Here is a 23,115-nt window from a genome sequence, read left to right as displayed (position 1 = left end):
CTCATAGTATTCATGGCGAAGTTTCTTCTTCGTTAAATTGTTATATGGTTGGAATTGGAAAATGATACATGTAGTAATTGCTATAAATGTCTTGGGTAATGTGATACTTGGCAATTGTTGTGCTCATGATTAAGCTCTTGCATCATATGCTTTGCACCCATTAATGAAGAAATACATAGAGCATGCTAAAATTTGGTTTGCATATTTGGTTTCTCTAAGGTCTAGATAATTTCTAGTATTGGGTTTGAACAACAAGGAAGACGGTGTAGAGTCTTATAATGTTTTCAATATGTCTTTTATGTGAGTTTTGCTGCACCGGTTCATCCTTGTGTTTGTTTCAAATAACCTTGCTAGCCCAAACCTTGTATCGAGAGGGAATACTTCTCATGCATCCAAAATACTTGAGCCAACCACTATGCCATTTGTGTCCACCATACCTACCTACTACATGGTATTTTCCGCCATTCCAAAGTAAATTGTTTGAGTGCTACCTTTAAAATTCCATCATTCACCTTTGCAATATATAGCTCATGGGACAAATAGCTTAAAAACTATTGTGGTATTGAATATGTAATTATGCACTTTATCTCTTATTAAGTTGCTTGTTGTGCGATAACCATGTTCACTGGGGACGCCATCAACTACTCAGTGTTGAATTTCATGTGAGTTGCTATGCATGTTCGTCTTGTCTGAAGTAAGAGCGATCTACCACCATATGGTTAAGCATGCATATTGTTAGAGAAGAACATTGGGCCGCTAACTAAAGCCATGATCCATGGTGGAAGTTTCAGTTTTGGACATATATCCTCAATCTCAAATGAGAAAATTATAAATTGTTGTTACATGCTTATGCATAAAAGAGGAGTCCATTATCTGTTGTCTATGTTGTCCCGGTATGGATGTCTAAGTTGAAGAATAATCAATAGCGAGAAATCCAATGCGAGCTTTCTCCTTAGACCTTTGTACATGCGGCATAGAGGTACCCCTTTGTGACACTTGGTTAAAACATGTGCATTGTGATGATCCGGTAGTCCAAGCTAATTAGGACAAGGTGCGGGCACTATTAGTATACTATGCATGAGGCTTGCAACTTGTAAGATATAATTTACATGATACATATGCTTTATTACTACCGTTGACAAAATTGTTTCATGTTTTCAAAATCAAAGCTCTAGCACAAATATAGCAATCGATGCTTTTCCTCTATGAGGACCATTCTTTTACTTTCAATGTTGAGTCGGTTCACCTATTTCTCTCCACCTCAAGAAGCAAACACTTGTGTGAACTCGTGCATTGATTCCTACATACTTGCTTATTGCACTTATTATATTACTCTATGTTGACAATATCCATGAGATATGCATGTTATAAGTTGAAAGCAACCGCTGAAACTTAATCTTCTTTTGTGTTGCTTCAATGCCTTTACTTTTAATTATTGCTTTATGAGTTAACTCTTATGCAAGACTTATTGATGCTTGTCTTGAAGTGCTATTCATGAAAAGTCTTTGCTATATGATTCACTTGTTTACTCATGTCATATACATTGTTTTGATCGCTGCATTCACTACATATGCTTTACAAATAGTATGATCAAGATTATGATGGCATGTCACTCCGAAATTATCCGTGTTATCGTTTTACCTCGCTCGGGACGAGCGTAACTAAGCTTGGGGATGCTGATACGTCTCCGACGTATCGATAATTTCTTATGTTCCATGCCACATTATTGATGTTATCTACATGTTTTATGCACACTTTATGTCATATTCGTGCATTTTCCGGAACTAACCTATTAACAAGATGCCGAAGTGCCGCTTGCTCGTTTTCAGCTGTTTTTGGTTTCAGAAATCCTAGTAACGAAATATTCTCGGAATTGGACGAAATCAACGCCCAGGGTCCTATTTTGCCACGAAGCTTCCAGAAGTCCGAAGGAGAGACGAAGAGGGGCCACGAGGGGGCCACACCCTAGGGCGGCGCGCCCCCCCTTGGCCGCGCGGCCCTGTGGTGTGGGGCCCTCGTGCCGCCTCTTGACCTGCCCTTCCGCCTACAAATAGCCTCCGTTGCGAAACCCCCAGTACCGAGAGCCACGATACGGAAAACCTTCCAGAGACGCCGCCGCCGCCGATCCCATCTCGGGGGATCCAGGAGATCGCCTCCGGCACCCTGCCGGAGTGGGGATTCATCTCCCGGAGGACTCTACGCCGCCATGGTCGCCTCCGGAGTGATGTGTGAGTAGTCTACCCCTGGACTATGGGTCCATAGCAGTAGCTAGATGGTTGTCTTCTCCCCATTGTGCTATCATTGTCGGATCTTGTGAGCTGCCTAACATGATCAAGATCATCTATCCGTAATTCTATATGTTGCGTTTGTTGGGATCCGATGAATAGAGAATACTTGTTATGTTGATTATCAAAGTTATATCTATGTGTTGTTTATGATCTTGCATGCTCTCCGTTAATAGTAGATGCTCTGGCCAAGTAGATGCTTGTGACTCCAAGAGGGAGTATTTATGCTCGATAGTGGGTTCATGCCTGCATTGACACCTGGGACGATGGACGAAAGTTCTAAGGTTGTGTTGTGTCTGTTGCCAATAGGGATAAAACATTGATGCTATGTCTAAGGATGTAGTTGTTGATTACATTACGCACCATACTTAATGCAATTGTCTCGTTGCTTTGCAACTTAATACCGGAGGGGGTTCGGATGATAACCTCGAAGGTGGACTTTTTAGGCATAGATGCAGTTGGATGGCGGTCTTTGTACTTTGTCGTAATGCCCAATTAAATCTCACTATACTCATCATGATATGTATGTGCATGGTCATGCCCTCTTTATTTGTCAATTGCCCAACTCGTAATTTGTTCACCCAACATGCTCGTTTATCTTATGGGAGAGACACCTCTAGTGAACTCGTGGACCCCGGTCCAATTCTCTTTACTCGAAATACAATCTACTGCAATACTTGTTCTACTGTTTTCTCGCAAACAATCATCTTCCACACAATACGGTTAATCCTTTGTTACAGACAAGCCGGTGAGATTGACAACCTCACTGTTTCGTTGGGGCAAAGTACTTTGGTTGTGTTGTGCAGGTTCCACGTTGGCGCCGGAATCCCCGGTGTTGCGCCGCACTACATCCCGCCGCCATCAACCTTCAACGTGCTTCTTGGCTCCTCCTGGTTCGATAAACCTTGGTTTCTTTCTGAGGGAAAACTTGCTGCTGTGCGCATCATACCTTCCTCTTGGGGTTCCCAACGAACGTGTGAGTTACACGCCATCAAGTCACTAGCACAATCCTTGAGGGCCTTTTGCCCTTCTTGCTCTTGTTGTAGAATTTCTTGTTGGGGGCCTTTGAATAGTTGCCCTTTGAGTCTTTGCTCTTGTCCTTGGGGATGAGCCTTTCACCATGAGTCTCCCTATTCTCATAGGGGCATTCGGCAATGAAATGGCGCTTTGTCATCACAATTGTAGCAAGATCTTGTTCTTGGGCCCGAGCTTGTGAACCCCCTTGAGTTGTTTCTCTTGATGTTGTCTTCCTTGGCCTTGGATGGGTCAACCCAAAAGGTGTTTGCATGGAATGCCATGTGGTCATGGTAGTGGTGTTCCAAGTCTTCCGGATAGGACATACTCCAAGATGCCCTATAAGATTCTTGAGGAATCACTTCTTCCACGGAGTTGACCGCCAAGGCAAGGTTGGACCCTTTTGACATCCCAAGAGCTCGATTGCGAGAATCATGAGAGTTTTTCTCAAGCACCTTGAGAGCTTGCATCTCGTGCACGGCTTGTTGAGAAGTGAGAGAGGAAAAGCATTCTCTCCCAACAAGAGTCTTGACATCAATGGGTTCAAATGGCATCATGCAATCGTTGTACTTATCCTTGATCCAAGAGTCATTGATGTGGGTGGCACCCACATTCCGGAAGGCATCGACAACGGTGAGAAGTCTTCCATACATGGCTTCATGATCTTCATCCGGTAGCCTCAAGAAACCTTCGGCTATATTCCGAAGAGCATTATACTTGTTCCTTCTCATGCTCTCACTTCCAATGCAACTAGCGGCCAAATCATCCCAAGCTTCCTTGGCGGTGGTGAAATTCCGAACACGAGCCAAATCCTTTGTCCCCACACTAGTTTGGATCATGTGCAAGGCAGTGTTATTGAGTTGACTATCAATCGCTTCTCTTCTAGTCAACTTGTCGGGGTTGTAAGGCTTGAAGCCTTCCACGATGATTCTCCAAAGTTCATTGGAGGCACTGCGAACATGAGAGCTAAACTCAAATTGCCAAGTATCGAAATCATTAACGGAAAACTTAGGTGGGTCTCCCCGAATGTTTATATCAGGATGGGGAACCGGTATATCGGGAGATAGAAAAGGTGGAGGCACTCGATTGTAGCTCTCACCTCCACTAGTTCCCCTAGGAGATGCAATGGGAGATTTGATAGTGTTTAAGTTATCACCATCCACGGGTTTGGTAGAGGAGGGTAATACCGAAGCATCTCCCTCTTCTAACTCACCCGTGACATTTACCTCTTTGGTGGGAGCCATGGGAGGGGCCGGAGTCAAAAGCTCGGAAATCATTTTTCTCATGCTTTCCATTTGAGCTTCCATGGAGGACCTCAACGAATTGAAATCATCCATGGAGACCATCTTAGCGGCCCCATCCGTAGGTTCTTCGTCCGACATACTCTTAGGCGGTTAAGCCCGAAATAAGAGCCGAGGCTCTGATACCAATTGAAAGGATCGTATGCCGCACCTAGAGGGGGGGGGGTGAATAGGTGCTAACCAATTTTTAGTTCTTTTTCAATTTAGGTTTGACATAAAGGTAAATTCTCTAGATATGCAACTAAGTGAATTTACCTATATGACAAGTCTAACAACTAAGCACGATATAGCTACACAATATATAGGAGATAGAATAGGATAGAGGTAACCGAGAGTGGAGCACGCGATGACACAGAGATGATTCCCGTAGTTCCCTTCCTTTGCAAGAAGGTACATCTACGTTTGGAGGAGTGTGGTTGCTATGAAAACCAAACCAACAACCACAAAGGCTTCACTCAGATCTCCTATGGGCAACGCCACGAAGGCCTAACTCACTTCCACTAAGGGATTTCCTCGAGGCGGAAACCGGGCCTTTACAAGGTTCTTGGGGCACACATCCACAACCGAATTGGAGGCTCCCAAATCTGTAACAATACAACAATCAACAACAACACATCAACAACAATCAACTAGGGAACCAAAGAGGAACACTAGCAAGAGAGCCCTCAAACAAATGAGGGGGAAATGTAAATCGCTTCGGTGAGGATGTAGATCGGTGTCTTCTCCTTCGAATCTCCAAAGATCAAGAGCTTTGGTTGGGGGAGGAAGGAGATCTTGCAAATCTTGTGTTCTTGAGGTGGCTCTAATGGTGGTGAAGCTTGGCAGATTTTTGTGTAATGATTGAGCAAGGAGCAAGGTAGAAGAAGGGGGGGGGGTATAAATACCCCCTCCAAATTCCAGCCGTTGGAGCTTCCGGGGGGCCGGATAATCCGGCCTAAGTTGGGGCCGGATAACCCCCCCCCCCCCCCCCCCGGAAAATCCGGCCAAAGGGAAAATCCGGGAAAATGTCTGGCCAAATATTCGGCTCATGTCCAGAGCTGCACTGCCTCAGGTCCTTAGCCGATTTTGGGAGGGCCGGATATTTTGGAAATATCCGGCCCGGATTATCCGGCCCTAGGGCAAATCCGGGCAAATGTCCGGGCAATTATCCGGCCCATGTCCAGGGAGTACTGAGCCACAAATCCTCAAGTCCTTAGCCGAAAATTGGGGGCCGGATATTCCAGAATATCCGGCCTGGTGATCCTGTTACAGCTTCTTTTTGACACGTCTCACCACATCCATCACACATATATTCATGTATCTAGATAATCCCTGTACCACTTAATCAAACATTAGTGTATCACATACATTGACATCAAACACACAAAACATATTATGAGAGATGTTCTTTCAAGTGTGGACGGGAAAGTACGCCCGGTTAACAACAAGGATAAGTTCTCTTATGGGAGAAGTAACACACTTCTGTAGAATGTATCAAATTGTGGCTTGTCACACCCAGTTTCGGGAAGGGAACTACGAACGAGGCAGGAAAGGAACTCCATGAAGTTCTGGTCAACCTGTGAAGACCGGCGGGCATAGTTTTCATAATAAAATAAACCTTTTGAAGAAATGTTTTCGAAACATGCATTGACATGATATTTTCTGATCAATGGTCGTAGCTAGTGCATCAAACATCTTTTCTCTTTTGAACTTGTTGAGTACCTCTATACTCACTTTCTTTCGACACCCTTGCTAGACTGTGACAATGAAGAGGAGGCCTACACTGGAGCATAGGAAGGGGACTACGAGTTGGTATACGAAGAGCCTGACCTGACAGGAGGAGTCGAAGGCGTGGACTATGGGATAGTCTACGGAGTTGACAACGCCGAAGCGGAAGAATAGAGTCTCACCTTAGTTCTATCAGAGCCGAACAGCATAGTGGCATACTTAAATAAGTTGATGAGCTCATTATGTCTCTTAAGTTGAGTTGTAAGAGTACTTTAGTAGTATCGTTGGGTGTTCTCATCGGACCTGTGAGAATACCAACTTGTTAAGACCATGTTTGTAATATTATCTGGAGTGTTATGACCTGCAATGTTTCTGTTGTACCACTCTGAGGGATGTGATATTTGTGAAGAAGTCCCTTCATGAAGATCATATCAACGACTTGTATACTACAACATGCAGTGATATGCTGGGTCACCGCAGCTATGCAGTATCACCTCCGCTTGGTATTGCCACCGTGGAGACGAAGGATGGAGGCGGGTATAGTGCGGCGCGGAGGGATTGGCAGCGGTGTGTGGGAGTTGGGAGGAAGGCGGGGGCGCATCTTAGATCTTGGGTCGTGACCTCTTCCAGAATTATTTCTTTTCCTTTTCTTTCTCTCTCGTATCAACTGCTCCATGGATTGACGGACAATGGGAGGAGAAAATTCGCCCGCACTCCGCAGGTGGAGCGTGGCCAGTCGATGGTAATTGCTAAGGGCAAATTTAAGTTAGGCTTAGGGTAATCATGCCGGTTGGATGTAACCAAGTGAGGTGATCTGGTGGTGTTAATTATGTGTGGATGCTAGGTGCAATGTACCTAGGAAAGAAAATGTTTGCTCTTTTATGCGTAGTAATAGATAATAGACTAGTAATGGTGCACATGCACATGCATGTTTTATTGACTCATACTAGCTCGTAGACTTATTTTGTCTTAAAAAAATGTGATTTTATTATAACATACTCTTAGTTTTCATACTATACTATTAAATATCTAGTTGTCAATGCATGTAGTTGCATGTTTACTCTTTGTGTTTTAGATGTGCATGTTTACTCTTACCATTAGTAGTCATAGGATTTTACCTTCTTTTTAGCAGACATAGGATTTTACTTGGACTGTATAATTTGCTTGCACTAGATTGTACCACTTGCGGATTTGTGAGCCCACCGACCGACCCACCGAGCCCACGGGTTGGTGCCGCACCGCACGCACCCAGGCAGGGATTTCCCCGACCCCGAGTTTCCCCCTCCCACTTGTCGCGCCGCCGCCCACCATGGAATCCCGCCGGAAAAAGCGCAAAGGGACCCCGGCGCCGCCACTCCCCCTCGCGTCTGCGCCGTCCATGCGCATGGGCCCCGCCGATGGGGGCGCGCCGACACCTACGAGGAGGCGCAAGCCAACTGGCGCCGCCGCCCGAACCTCCCTCGCGCCTGCGCCGCCGGTGCGCATGGCCCCCGCCGATGGGGGCGCGCCGACAGCAAGGAGGAGGTCCAAGCCAACTGGAGACGCCGCCCCCCCACCCCCCCGCGCGTCTGTGCGGCCGGTGCGCATGGCCCCCGGCGATGGGGGCGCGCCGACAGCAAGGAGGAGGTCCGAGCCAACTGGCGACGCCGCCCGAACCTCCCTCGCGCCTGCGCCATCCGTCCGCATGGCCCGCGGAGACGGTGGAGCGCCGACTGCAAGGAGCACGCGCAAGCCAACTGGCGCCTCCGCCCCACCCTCCCTCGCGCCTCCGCCGTCCGTCCGCATGGGCCACTCTGGTGGCGGCGCGCCTCCAGCAAGGAGAAGGCGCATGCCGATTGGTGACGCCGCCCCACCTTCCCTCGCGCCTGCGCCGTCCGTGCGCATGGGCCCTGGCAATGGGGGCGCACCGACTGAAAGGAGGAGGCGAAGGCGCACTGGCACCGCCGTACCACCCTGCCCCGCACCTCCGGCATCCGTCCGCATGGCCCATGGCGATGAGGGCACGCCACCACAAAGGAAAAGGAAGGGGTCCTCGTCAACTAGAGAAGGCAAGAGGGGCAGACGAACCAACTCGGACAGGAGTAACTATATCTGGAACAGTTCCGCTGGGTGGCATGGCGGCCCACAGAAATCAGACGATGATGATAGCTCAGAGAGTTCGGCAGAGGAGGATGATAGCTCGGATGATCTGCCAGGGCACGGTGATGCCCCCAATGGTTCAGGAGCAGGCGATGCTGGCCAGGAGAAATCGGATGATGATGATAGCACAACTAGTTTGGCAGTGGATGATGATACCTGCGAGGAGCCGGCAGGGCACGGTGATGACCCCAATGGTTCAGGAGCAGTTGGTGCTCGCCATGAGAGATCTGAAGATGATGATAGCACAGCGAGTTTGGCAGTGGATGATGATCTGGCAGGCCACGGTGATGACCCCAATGGTTCAAGAGCAGTTGGTGCTGGCCACACACAGGGATCTCCTGACGCCCAGCCTGCACTTAGTGCTCCGTCGAAGAATGTGGCCAGAGGTGGCAAAATTGTGGTCGCTCACACTCCTAACACCCCTCCAAGGTACTCCCTCCTTCCGCTAATAAGTGTACTTCTAGGAATTAGGGACAACTTAGTTCTCCCTCATCTTTTATGAGTCTCCACTCTATTAATTGAAAGCGAGGAATGCTGATTGGTGGTTGAGGTGGAGGAGGATTGGAGGATGCAATTGGGTAGTGATTACAAGGAACTAATTGCATTAATCAACTGCATTGGTAGTGTAGATGTACACTTTTTTTGGGACAAATTTTGAACCTAGATGTACACTAATTTGAGAACGGAGGGAGTATGTGTTAGATGAAACACCGCAGAGTAGACACGTCTGTTCTTTCCCTTTTCGGAATTCTAATGAAGGTTCAAGTCAACATGTAACAATGCACTTATCTTGCTAGAGGACAATTGGCTTGCGCCTAAAATTTGGTACTTTTTATCTCGCTCGTGTGCCGTAGGTTCCAAGGGTTGTTGAGGACCATTACATCGATAATTCCTTGTGAGCATAAAGGGAAGTCGTATGAGTGTAGCTTGGGCCGGATGAATGCATTCCTAAGATGGAGCAAAGCAGAGAACGCCTTCTTTTTTGAGGTATAAAACTCAACCTGTGTACAAATTCAATATTGGTTTCATGAGTTTAAAAGGATTTGGCTCTTTATGTGAAAATCAGTGGAATGATGATAAAATGGAAATGACATGTTGGATCCACAATATCAAGAAAGGACAAAATTTCAAGTTTACCGTCAATGCAGGTACATACTAGCCTGTTAAAGGTCTCTTGCCTACTAGCTTTCAAAATAGTTACGTTAATTCAAAAATATTGTTGTGTCAGTATTTGCTTAATTCAGCATCCTTTGGCAGCATTTTCACATAACATGGATGATATAAATGTGGAAAGAGCAGCAATTGCATTCTCGACAAATTTTATTGGCGGTGATGAATATTGGTCAGATTTAAAAGACACACTTCTGAATGTAAGTGTGTCTCTGTGTAATTTATTGTTTAGCTATTCAACTTTACTATACCTTTGCGAATGTAATTAACAAGTTGTGTAATTTATTGTTTAGCTATTCAACTTTACTATACCTTTGCGAATGTAATTAACAAGTTGTGCTATCTTTTTGTAGACATTCGGTTCTTTCGAAGACAAAGGTTTGAAAGACTACGATTATCTTTATGTCTTCACTAGAGTGGGAGACTCTATCTGTTTTAGAAATTTTAAGGTATTGATAAGATGACTCAAGCTACGTAAATTCTGTTATTGTTGATTCTGCCTTGATAAAGCATGGCGTAAGGAATACTTACTAGGTAGATAATTAAGTTGATATTCGCACATAGTATTAGATACCGGGCTTCACTTGACTTGCACTAGCACCATTCATGTGATTAGATAGTGTCACTCAGCATGTCTCCCTCCGTTACTCCTTGAAGACAAGAAGAGAGCATGTATGGCACGCTAGATCAGCTGGTGAGCAAATAAGTTTATGCTCAAAGTATGCTCTGGGCTTCCAGATAGCCCAGCTACAAGAAAAAATTGCTGAAATTTCTGAACATACCGGCAGGCTGTCGTTAACCTTGTGCGTAGCATAAAATTGCTGAAATTTCTGAACATACCGGCAGGCTGTCGTTAACCTTGTGCGTAGCATGCCGAGTTCCTTCATGCAGACCATATTTCTTTGTCACAAACTTCTATTGTATTGTCTTGTTACTTGTTTGGTTTCCAGCCTCGTTCATCACTTGCATTAATAGGCCCATAGTAAACTTTCTGAAGTATGGATTATAAGTCACTATCCGTTTCGCTATGTGAAATTTCTTTCTAAAGTATGCATCTGTCTCAATCATCAAATCGCACGTCCATGCATCCATTTCAGCTCCCAAAACTCCTATATAATAGGCGAATAGGCGTGCTTCGCCCTGCCGCCTGCCCCTCTTTTTGGCACGGCCTGGCCGCTGTGGTTGACAACAGCGCATGCAGTTCTGAAATGGTATGGCCTACGTATTGTGCGGCAGGTGGGAGTGTGGGTTGGCCGGTGTGGACTGCGTAGTGACTACATGGTGTGCGCAAACATGTGACCTATGTGTCAGACGCAGCCTGAGTGGGGGATTGCCGTGGCATGCTGACATTTGCTTGCATGGGTTTTTGTTTGGTCGACCTTGGGAAATCTAACCAGGTCTATGAAGAAGTTAGCGCAAGCACAAATATGATATATCTGTATAATACATACAGTAGTGTTTTTTATCTGATACATACAGTAGTGCTACCAGAAGTATACATGATTGAAAAAAAGTTTCCGATTTGTTTGATTGTGCACATGTAAGAGTGATAGTCTGAGAAATACATGTGTGTATTCATGAAGTTTCATCTCGAGAAAACCCAGAATCTGTTGTGTATTAGATCCATAATCAATGCTCTTGCTCCCTATGATGACTAGAGCAAAATTAGAATTAGATTAAGCAAAACTGCACGAAAAAACAACAGCATATTATTCAAATTCAGTAAATTCAAACCATTTTTGTGGAAGTAAGTAATAGGTAGAACTTAAAGCTGATTTGAAATTATTCAAATGCAAAATAACAATGTTTAATTCTGAGTGAGGCCATCATACATTGACTACATAAAAGTATTGTTGTCCAACAATCAACCTTCTTTTTAGGCATGTTATGCTAACGAAACTATAATCCCCGTTGTGTAAATCATGCTACATACCTCTGACAGATCTGTAGATCCTGCTGATTAAGTCATCTTTGGTTCCTACCCCCTCGAAGCGCCATACTAGCTAACCACATCAAATAGAGAAAGCAGTAAAGCTGAACACAAGTCTACATAAATTCCAACGGTTGGCCATGTGAGCATGTCAATTTGAAGGTGAGGCATATAGTGCCTGCAAGCCACCATCGATTAGGTGCACATGGGAGTCAATAAATCTCAACCTTCCTACTACTAATACTTAAATCTTGCACACATAACTCTTAACTAAGAATCTGCGATGTCCACAGATTTTTTTTTGTTGAAAACATAGAACAATTCAGTTTAGATATATGCAAGTATGGATGCAGATACTCCTCGAATGGTGGGGCAGCAATGGCTACTAACTAGCCATAGAACATGCTCCCTCATGTATAGAGTGAGTACTAGTTAACCTCATGTAGTCATGTATGTTTGCTGTGGCCTGATATCTCATAACACTTTAAAATGGCAGAGAAAACACAAGCTCACCAGATCAGTAGTGAGAAAGGTCCTTACTGAGATAGAAAAATTAGAAAAAAAAAGATTAAAAGAGGAAGAGAAAGTACGTGATTCACCGGAGGGATAGCAGAGGGGCAACACCAGATCAGTAGTGAGGTTCCAGCCGGGGGAACAGGAAGGTGATGCACCACAAGAACGCTCACCAACCGGAAGTGTAGGCATGCAACCGTACCACACGATGCCAGCTTCACCGCATGGACCCAAGCCAACTGAGACGTCAGCGGTCAAAGCCAATCCCACAACAGGTCCCACATCATAGCGGCACAGCGCGTAGCGATGGCCTGGGAAGAGCCGCAGCTCTCCTGGCTTACAGCTTAGAGCAACGCTCTCATTTGCCCATACTTGAAGAGAATTTGAAATATAAATGAATATTTGGATGACCTTAGAGGTGACTGGGGCTATGCCGATGCTCTCCTTCTCCAACCTTCATCATGCTTCCAACTTCTCTGCAGCTTTTAGCATCTAATCTCTGTTCTCTCTTTCAGTCTCTCCTGCCTTTCACCTACTTATCCTCCCATTGACATCAATGCCACCTGATTACTCGTACCCAAGAACACGCACCGCTAGATCCAGAAATTACATGTACCAGTAAAAGTTCGCTCAAGGACTAGATCCAGCAACATCCACGCCACCTGATTCCCGTAGCCAAGAACACACACATGAAGGAAATAGCTATTGCTAGATCCAGCCTTTGTCATGTGGATTTAGTGCTAGCACATGAAGGATCCAACCATTGGAGGGGGGAAATCACTGAACTTGAGAGAAGTATGCTCCACCATTGGTCCTGGTTGTTGTCTTTGCCCGGTCCTCATCTCTTGCGGTCATGCATGCACCCACCCCCAGAAGGACCACTACTAGCAGGAGCAGCGCTTGACCCTGATAGCACTTCCATCTCAACTGCTGCATTCTATCCTCTGGAGCCGTGAGTCACCAGAGAGAAGAGATATGCGGGAGAACCAGAAACAGGGGGTATGAAGTTGCGATGGGTTAGGGAGGTGAGCGCACATGGGAGAAAGGGTGCTGTGGAGGGGCAGGTTGGATGTATCCGCCAATTGATCTCGAGTCTGGCCAGCCAGCATTTGGAATGAGGCCCAAGCTTTGGGTTAGTCCATCCCAATTCACCCTTCTACGCAAACAGCTTGTGCGACGCCAAAATGCGGATATCTACACCCCACACCAGGATACCCCCCTTAACCATACACACCCTTAGTGTGTCAAGATTGTAGAGTTCTTCGTACTAGTCTGGGTCCCCTCGGGTTCCACATCCTTTGGCTATCTATCCAGACTAGACCATAAATAATTGAGAGGACAAGAGAAATCCATAACCTGTGACGCTCATGCATGGCTGTTTCTTTTTCCAAGTCACCATAAAAATATTAATTTGGTAGTTTAGAGTGGCTGCACATGCATGGCCAGTTTTGACTAAAATGAGACCGTGCACAGATGATCTTATACAACTCCATGTACAGGTGGACAGGATAACTTTGATATTGACATTGTGCTGATTTCAGTAAATTACATCAACATCTGATTTGTTTACTTTAGTGGTTGATCTGGACTCTGAACTCTTCCATAATAAAACTACTATCCGATGGGTGGGAACATCTCATAACTGTTCAGATTTTAATTGATTCGAAATAATGGAGTGGTTATATTTTTCTCTTGGTAACAGATGTTCTTCTGTAATAAATATGGATTTGTTTAATGTTTGAATAATTTAAACAGATTGTGGTGGCTGAAGTATAAGTTAGATTCTGCTGTCCTGTTGAACTTGTTTATATTGAGGTGCATCAGTTGATGAATTGTAGTAATTTTGGTTGTTCTGAATACTTCATGTTATTCAGTCTCATGTTTATGTTTGGCCTACAATTAAATTTCCTTTCTTATTGACCAGATAACCAGTTCGCCCAAGGCCGCTGATGATTCCAGTGGGTTGGTGCTCACAGAGGTACCGACATTACCTCCGTGTTTCATTACCATTCCTAGTATAGCAATTTACATCTAGACATAATGAAATACGTGACTTGCGTGCAGATGAACACCACGTTTTTCTTAAAGCTTGTCCATGACCAAGTTACTCCGCATCTTACACAAAACCAGGTAAGTCATGTTCATAATCTTTGTATCCATGCCTGGAAATATAAATAGTTACATTTTAAAGGAAAAATACCTCATTTCAGTATGGTAGAGTTTTCGGGTGTTAAACAATGTTATTTGCATGGATATGTGTTGGGAGAGTTTTAGGCTTAAAAAAAGCTATTTCATGGTTATGTTTTGCTAATTGAACAAATTTTACACATGCAGATTCCTACAGAATTGAGCCTTTATCCGAATATCCTGTATAGTATTCCAAGTGGACAGATGGGTTCTTCCTTATCTCATTGGGTTGATTTCAATGGAGAAACTTATTCAATCCTTCTTGAGAATGAGCCTCATGTATCATCGTTGCAAAAACTCGATGGGTTCAATACATCGCTAGCAGAAATAGTGGTTAAAGAATCCTTACTGAAAGTCAAACATATTATTGGATCCAAAACAGACAAGACACATTGTTTTGCTCGACAAAGATGCAAAACAATTTTCCGGTCTTTGTTTGCTGAAATTGCACTGATGTTTGAGTCAGGGAAATGCATCAGTATGCCATCTGACATACAAATGCATCATGTTCTCGTTAGAGCAACGGAGGTCAAGTTATATGGGGTACCAGTCACAGATTATGTTGAAGAATTGGCCAAGCACAATGTTAGAAAACTTGTGGGCATGGTTAAAAGTTGTTTCCCTCAAGGCGCGATACCCACTGACCTGTACGACCTCCTTGCGGATTTGCAGAAGGATCCATTGAATGAAATAAGAACAGCAAAGGATGACTGCTCGTTGCTCAAGGCAGAAGACAGAAGAAGTTTGTTGATCAACATCAACTCTGATTACATGACAAATGTGCAAGCAAAATGTGACGATGAACCTGATGAGAAGATAGATATGTTCAGTTTCTTTGATGGTTGTCCAAATGCAGATGACTGGGACGTAATTATGCTAGACAATGAATATCTGGTTCAGGTTTGTAATGTGGGTTCTGATGATGAAGATGAAGAGACAGTTGAGAACGTCAATGCTCCCGTGGTGGAGAGATTGAAAAAAAAGGAGCAAATTGGCAATAACACTGTGAGCATCAGAAAGATGAAAGAAGAGATGAATAAAAAGATGAAAGGAAAAGAGAAAGTTGAGAACATCAATCGTTCTGTGGCGGAGAGGATGAAAAAGAAGAAGAAATTTGATAAAAACACCGCGAGCATCAGAAAGATGAGAAAAAAGAAAAAAGAAGAGCCTAACAAAGGCAAGCTTCAGTTCAGCGGCAATAGGAATTTTGAGATGCACATGCCTGAAAAGGCAAGAAAGGTAAAGGTCAATTACGTGTTGTATGTTATTGAATACATGTGTTGCTTGATTATATTTAAATGTTTCATTTTCTTATTTGTGTTTCAGGATGGCTTATTTCCCTTTAGACTTGGTATGGCGGATTATATTTTGACAGCTTACTTTCCTGGATTCCTGCGGTTCGTTCAAAAGAGGATGAGGGAGGTAAAATCCGAGAGAGAAAAGTAAGTTCCGAAATCTCCAGAGTTACATATTTACGGGAGATTTGATAATAACCCTGCAGCTCAGACGACCATATTCAAACTCTCCATGTACATGAGATCCCCCGTGGTTAGGTTTGTCACACTCGAATGATTAGAATCATGCAGATACATTGCTTCGGTCCTATTCAATAGTCAAAAATTTCACACACCAAACTCATGCATACGTCAGACTGAAACAAGAGAATATGATGTTACATTTTCAGATCCATCACACCCCTTCGTCAATCCAGCCCCTCCCACTCAAATCCCCATGTCCATCTCCCTCAACACCTAGGGTTTTCAGCGATTTAGACCAAGGGCACCAGAGCAATAACACAAAATCTGCGAGAAAATGAAGGAGTGATAGATTGCCTTACCTTGGGGCGCCAATGGAAGGGGGCGGTTTTGGTGGAAACGTGGCGGAGCTGTGTTGGTTAATCTAGTTCTTAGTCTTTCTGAATAAGATGCATAAGATGCAGTAGCGTCAGGTTTAGTCTGTTGTCAGTATATTTAGTTAGAGGGTCAGTTAGCTTCAGCTATTTTCTAGCTACAGATAGGATAGTTTGCTTTGACTTGATCCTTGCGCAAGACTCGATCGCCTGGACGTGGGATGGCACGTCCGTTGTGGGCGTCGCACGATCAGTCCGTTGATTGAATAAATGGAGAACGAAACAGAAAAGTTGCTAAGTTGTTCGCAGCACAAAACCTTTGTCTCTGCCTTTCTGTGTTCTTGAGTGAGATCGAGAGGTAGAAGAAAGGCGACAAGTGGTATCAGAGCGCCAACATGGTTGGGACTCCACCCCCTGCGCCGCCACCACCACCACTGGCTGGATCCAGAAGCCCTCGTCGCGTGCGCTCGGTGAGCCGTGGACGGAGCATGACAAGGAGAGGCGGCGGCGAGGTGGTTGTGCGGGAGACGATCGCCCGGGAGGGTGGTGGCGGCAGCTCCATCTCATGGCCCACGCTCACCAAGTCCAACTACACAGAGTGCGCGATCCTGATGCGCATCAAGCTCCAGGCCGCGCTGGGCTCTGGGAAGCTGTTGAGGAGGACGGCACACCTAGGCGTGTGGAGCGGCAGGCTCTGGGCGCCATCCTCTCCTCTGTGCCGCCAGAGATGGTCTAGCTCCTCGCCGCCAAGGACAACGCCAATATTGCTTGGGACACGATCAAGGTGATGCGTGTCGGCATCGATCGCGTCCGCGAGGCGCGTCACCAGAAGCTCCACAAGGACTTCGACAACCTAGCATTCAAGAGCGGGGAGAACGCCGAGGACTTCTCCATCCGCGTCTCCAGCCTCTTCACCGAGCTGCAGTCCCTAGGCGACACCACCTCCGAGCTCGACGACGTGTCAAAGATCCTGCCCGTCGTGCCCAAAAGGTATGCCCAAATGGCTTGATCGATCGAAACCTTGACCTGAAGGAGCTCTCGATCGAGGAGCTGAGCGGACGTCTGGCGCCGTCCGAGGGACGTGGCGGGCCAGAGCAGGACGCGGGCGGTCACTTGCTCCTCACGTGAGGAGTGGCGCGCGCGCACTGCCAGCCGCCAACACGGATCATGAGGATCCGGCTCCGGCGGCAGGCAGAACAAGGACCGCCCGAACGGCATCGGCAAGGACGTCGCCCGCGGCGGCGGCAGCGGCCCATCCAAGGACGACAAGTGCCGCTACTGCGGCAAAAAGGGGCATGGGCCCGCGAATGCCGCAAGAAGAAGAGGGACGATGAGGCGCAGGCTCACCTTGTCCAGGAAGAGGGTGACGCCGATCCTGCGATGCTCCTCGCCGAGATCGTGCTCGACGCCGTGCCCACCGTGGCAGTCCCAAGCACGCCTGCACCGGAGGCTGGGATCATCGAACCAGCGCGTGCCCTCGTCCTCCTGAACGAGGAGAAAGCCAAGGTGATGCCAGGGCGCGCGGACGAGCCCATGGACACCATGTGGTACCTCGACACGGGCGTGTCAAACCACATGACTGGCAGCCGCTCGGCGTTCATCACCCTCGATGAATCTGTCACCGGCAACGTGCGCTTCGGCGAAGGATCGGTGGTGTAGATCAAGGGCAAGGGCGACATCGCGTTCAGCATCAGCGGCGAGCGCCAGCGAGCGTTCACTGGCGTGTACTTCATCCCAGGCTGAAGAGCAGCGTCGTGAGCCTTGGGCAGCTCGACGAACACTGCGACATCCACATCAGGCGCGGCATGCTGACGATCTGCGACCGTCGCGATCAGCTGCTGGTCCAGGTGAGACGCTCCCCGAATAGTCTCTACCAACTGACGATGCAGCCAGCCAGGCCAGTGTGACTGGCGATGCGCCTCGACACGGTGGCATGGCGCTGGCACGCGTGGTCCGGGCACGTCCATCTGGAGGCGCTGCAGAAGATGGCCAGGGAGGGCATGGTGCGCGGCATGCCACCAGTCGAGCCCACCGGCGAACTCTGCGAGGCCTGCCTCGCTGGCCAAGTACAGGGCGGAGCAACCGCTCGAGCTGGTGCACGTCGACACCTGGAGGACGCCGGTACTTCCTGCTCCTTGTCGATGACTAGAGCCGCTTCATGTGGCTTGTGCTGTTGACGACGAAGGACGAGGCCGGCGACGCTCTCAAGTGCTTCCAAGCCGAGGCGCAGACAGAAGGACGGTGCACGTTGCGCACCGACCGCGGCGGGGAGTTCACCTCAAACGAACTCGTCGCCCACTTCGCCGACACCAGCGTCAAGCGCCACCTGACGGCGCCGTACTCACCGCAGCAAAACAGCGTGGTGGAGCGCCGCAACCAGACGGTGGTGGGCATGGCCAGGTTCTTCTAGGGAGAAGCAGTCACGACGGCGGTGTACGTGCTGAACCGGACCTTCGCCCGCTCCGTCGATGGTAGGACGCCCTACGAGGCCTGGCATGGCAGGAAGCCCTCCGTCGAGCACTTATGTGTCTTCGGATGCATTGCGCATGTCAAGAGCGCACGCCCTTTCCTCCGCAAGCTCGACGATCGGAGCATGCCGATGATCTTCATTGGCTACGAGCCTGGGTCAAAGGCATACCGTGTCTACGACCCAGCTACTCGCCGTGTCCACGTCACGCGTGACGCCGTCTTCGACGAGACGGCAAGCTGGGATTGGGAGGAGAAGGACGGTGGCATGGGTCCATCCCAGGATTTCATGGTGGAGTACGTAGTGCGCACACCATCGAAAACTTTGGCTGCACACTCACCACCAGCACCAGCTCGTGAATCGGAGGAGGCGGGATACCTCAGAGCAGGGAGGAACGGCGTTGCCTCGCACACCTTCTCCACCTCCGGCGATAGAGGAGCGCTCCATCGAGTTCGCCACACCCCCAGTGGCACCTGACCCTGAGCAACACCTGACCCTGAGCAACTCGACGCCAACGACAGTGGCGAGCTGCACAGGTACCGCCGCGTATCTGACCTGCTGGATCCATGTCTCACAGCTCCTAGACAAGCAGAGCGGCTGCTTCTCACCACGGCGGAGGAGCCGTCGAGCGTGGGAGAGGCGTTGAAGGAGGCGAGCTGGAGCTGGGCAATGGCGGAGGAGCTGGCCGATGTGGAGGAAAATGAGACGTGGTCTCTCGTTGATCTCGCGCCAGGCCACAAGCCCATTGGGCTAAAGTGGGTGTACAAGGCCAAGAAAAACGAAAAGGGCCACATCATCAAGTACAAGGCTTGGATCGTTGCCAAGGGATACGTTCAAAAGGAGGGAGTTGACTTCGACGAGGTCTTCGCTCCAGTCGCCCGCCTCGACTTTGTGTCTCCTCCTCGCCGTCGCTGCGCAGCAGAGGTGGGAGGTCCACCACCTCGATGTCAAGTCAGCCTGGCGAGATCAAGGAGGAAGTGTACGTGACGCAGCCTCCTGGATTCGTGAAGCACGGATCGGAGGGAAAGGTGCTATGCCTGAACAAGGCACTGTACGGGCTCCGGCAAGCACCGCGGGCATGGAACGCGAAGCTGGACTAGAGCCTCGTCGCGCTTGGCTTCGTCAAGTGTCCGTCGGAGCACGTTGTCTACACGCGGGAGAAGAATGGGGAGCGGCTGCTTCTCGGGGTGTACGTTGACGACCTCATCGTCATCGAGACTGCCATGGAGGCGATTGGCGTATTCAAGAAGGAGATGACGAATCTCTTCAAGATGAGCAACCTTGGGCTGCTCTCCTACTACCTCGGCATCGAGGTGAGCCAGGAGCCCGGCCGCATCCAGCTCAGCCAAGCCGTGTACGCCGACAAGCTGCTCGACAGAATGTTGATGGGTGCCTGCAACCCTACTGCCACATCCATGGAGGCACGCTTGAAGCTGAGCAAGAAGGGGAACGGGAAGGCTATGGATCCCACCCTCTACCGCAGTACTGTCGGCGGGCTGCGCTACCTGGTGCACACGTGCCCTAACATTTGCTTCACGGTGAGCTACTTGAGCATGTTCATGGAGGCTCCTACCTGTGAGCATTGGAGTGCGGTGAAGCATCTGGCTCCGCTACATCGCCGGAACCAAGAAGATTGGCTGCGTCTACATGCGCCAAGATGAGGAGGCTTGTCTTGTCGGCTACATCGACGCATATTGATCAGGGGACATCGACGATCGCAAGAGCACCAGGGGGATGCTGTTCTACTATGACAGTTGTCCCATCTCCTGGCAAGCGAAGCAGAAGATCGTTGTGGTCTCGACCTGCGATGCGGAGTACGTCGCTGCCACTGGAGCGGTTTTCCAAGGCATCTGGCTCAAGTGGCTGCTGGGAGAGCTGCTTGGGCGCGACAGACGCATTACTGAGCTGCACATCGACAACAAGTCAGCGATCGCGCTGACCAGGAACCCGGTCTTCCACGACCGAAGCAAACACATTCAAATCCGCTACCATTTCATCCGTCAGTGCGAGTGCGTGGAGAACGGCAACATCAACATTCAATTCATTCGCACCGGCGGACAAATCTTTGACATCATGACCAAGGCGCTTGGGCGAGTGCGTTTGCTAGCACATCGGCATGGTCAAGGTGAAAAAAATCTAGATTAGGAGGAGATTGTTGGTTAATCTAGTTCTTTGTCTTTCTGAATAAGATGCAGTAGCGTCAGGTTTAGTCAGTAGATTCAGTTAGAGGGTCAGTTAGCTTCAGCTATTTTCTAGCTACAGATAGGATAGTTTGCTTTGACTTGATCCTTGCGCAAGACTCGATCGCCTGGACGTGGGATGGCACGTCCGTTGTGGGACGATCAGTCCGTTGATTGAATAAATGGAGAATGAAACAGAAAAGCTGCTAAGTTGTTCGCAGCACAAAACCTTTGTCTCTGCCTTTCTGTGTTCTTGAGTGAGATCGAGAGGTAGAAGAAAGGCTACAAGCTGCAGGTGTAACGGATGGTAGACTCAGCAGCTGTGGCGGCTTGGTTGGGGACAAAGACGAGAGGAGAAAGAAAATGAACGGGGCTGGCTGCTCTGTCTCGCGAGTCACGACTTGGGGAAACTGTCTATTCGGAATTTATTTTGACAGGATTCTTTCCTTGTTAGCTAAATAAAGAATTAAGGGGTGGTTTAAAAGGGGAGGCAGACGAAGAAGAGGACATTGATCGAAGGCGTGCGAGCTGCAGGGATTATTATCAAATCCCCCCACATTTACATTTACATTTTTATTGATTTGTTTGATCTTGTATTTTCTTACCAAGACATTGTATGTGCAGATTGAAGAAGATGGGAAAAAGTTGAGTTCTGAGCAATCTACAACCGGAAGAAGACAGTCCAACAGAAACCACCTTCTTGAAGCATTCTGTTGCTGGTCCTCTATTGGTTGAAGCATGATGGTTACTTTTTTTCTTTCTCCTTCGCTGGAAACTAAACCGAATTGACATGCAGTAGTTTGGTTCACTTGTATTTATGTACCCTATCTGTGTACTATGTGATTACGTTGCTGATTGGTACACTTTTTTCTAGAAGAAAAATACCCAAGGGTGTGATGATCATGTGACGAGTTGGTGCCACTCGTAGTCTCACTATCTACACTAGAGATGTACTTAATGTGCATTGTATCGAGGCATGGTAGGGGCAGGTCATTTTAGGTGAAAACCCCAGCTGAGCAGCACAAATCATTAATTATCCGCTGATTTTTTAAAACAAAACAACCTGTCATCTGTACACTGCAAAGTAAAGCACACACAACGCATATGCCGGTTAGAGTTGTTTCAGAATAATATTCAGCACTCTTTTTTTCGGAATCTGAAACGATGTTATAAGAGATTGAGTAGAATGGATCCTCAGAAGTGAAACTTGTCTGATTGCAACACCCAAAAAGGGTTTTACAGGAAAAAAAAGGGCCATCAAGAGATAATACTTTTTGAGTGGACTGAAGAATATGCACAGTTTGCCAATTCAAACATAAAGAAAATATATGCCGTAATAGTCTGGAGTATCTTTGTTACTGCTAGTAAATGTCCAGGTCCGTTCTAACATATAACCAAGGTCTTCTGAATTTAATTTCAATTGACTTTTTTATGTAGATTTGTTATATGACATTCAGTTTCTTATCAACCCTTTGGCATAAAACAACACATACATCATAGTCACTAGCATCCTACATAATTTTAAATGGAAAATTCCAATTAAGGAGTTGAAATATAGGAGCACTTATCAACATTCTTTAAAACATTAAAAGACTACACGATCATCATTAAAAGAGAAGAACACATCTTTTTTTTTTGCAAAAGGTTAGTTAGAGACTTCGATATTTTGGAGAAGTCTTTGATAAATATTCTATAAAAATTTGCGTGTACAAAAATACTTCTTACACCTTTAATATCCCGCGGGGATGGTAGCTTTTGTATGACTTCTATCTTGGCACGATCCACTTCAATGCCTCTTCCTGAAACTCGTTGTCCAAAAACAACACATTTTGTTACTATGAAATAGCACTATTCCCGATTAAGGACTAAATGCTGCTCCTCACAACGCTGCAAAACTTTATTAAGATTGAACAAGCAATCATCGAAAGAGGTACGCAAAAAACCGCGCCGGATACCTCCGCCGCCATTAGCAGAGACACTCGGGGTGATTGGCCCGCATCCACAATGACGAAGAGGGACGAGAAGAAGGCGCGGAGCCTCGGCTTGATCCCCGAGAAAGAGGGAGACGTCCTACTACCAGGTTCAGATTCTCGCCCCAATCCTCCTGCCGGTTTTACTGTAATGTTTGCCGTGTTCTTGTATCGCGGATTATCCCTGCCAGCACACGAATTCCTTCCTTCGATGTCTATTGCTTTCTTACGGAATTCAACTTTGGCAATTGACCCCGAATTCTATCCTTCATCTTGCAATCTTCATCACCACCCGTGAGGCTTTCCTTGGTATTGATCCTCACTAGGGTTTATGGAAAAAGATGTTCTTCGTTAAACGTTATAGCAGTGGCCACAGATCTTTCGTTACTGGAGGAGTTGGTTT

At 47.3% G+C, this 23,115-nt stretch overlaps 1 protein-coding gene across 1 annotated transcript; it reads left to right on the top strand.

Moving 5' to 3' along the window:
- The first annotated feature begins 8,079 nt into the window (after positions 1-8,079).
- LOC124660443 lies at positions 8,080-21,645 on the top strand. Its single transcript, XM_047198257.1, has 10 exons — positions 8,080-8,875; positions 9,301-9,433; positions 9,513-9,594; positions 9,704-9,816; positions 9,970-10,065; positions 13,984-14,037; positions 14,124-14,189; positions 14,394-15,485; positions 15,573-15,688; positions 21,367-21,645. Exons 1-10 carry the CDS (start codon positions 8,091-8,093, stop codon positions 21,389-21,391), a joined length of 2,562 nt encoding a protein of 853 aa, XP_047054213.1. The 5' UTR covers positions 8,080-8,090; the 3' UTR covers positions 21,392-21,645.
- The last annotated feature ends 1,470 nt before the right edge of the window (positions 21,646-23,115 follow it).

Source organism: Lolium rigidum, chromosome 6 (genome assembly GCF_022539505.1).
Source record: "Lolium rigidum isolate FL_2022 chromosome 6, APGP_CSIRO_Lrig_0.1, whole genome shotgun sequence".
Classification (NCBI taxonomy): Eukaryota; Viridiplantae; Streptophyta; class Magnoliopsida; order Poales; family Poaceae; genus Lolium; species Lolium rigidum.
This window is presented reverse-complemented; position numbering and strand designations above follow the sequence as displayed.

What these genes read in the sequence shown, in the direction of transcription:
- LOC124660443 (XM_047198257.1), top strand. Translation starts at nt 8,091, where the DNA reads ATGGGCCACTCTGGTGGCGGCGCGCCTCCAGCAAGGAGAAGGCGCATG. An exon ending in GTGGGTTGGTGCTCACAGAG is followed by an intron (nt 14,038 to 14,123) that starts GTACCGACATTA and finishes ACTTGCGTGCAG; the next exon opens with ATGAACACCACGTTTTTCTT. An exon ending in TGCCTGAAAAGGCAAGAAAG is followed by an intron (nt 15,486 to 15,572) that starts GTAAAGGTCAAT and finishes TTTGTGTTTCAG; the next exon opens with GATGGCTTATTTCCCTTTAG.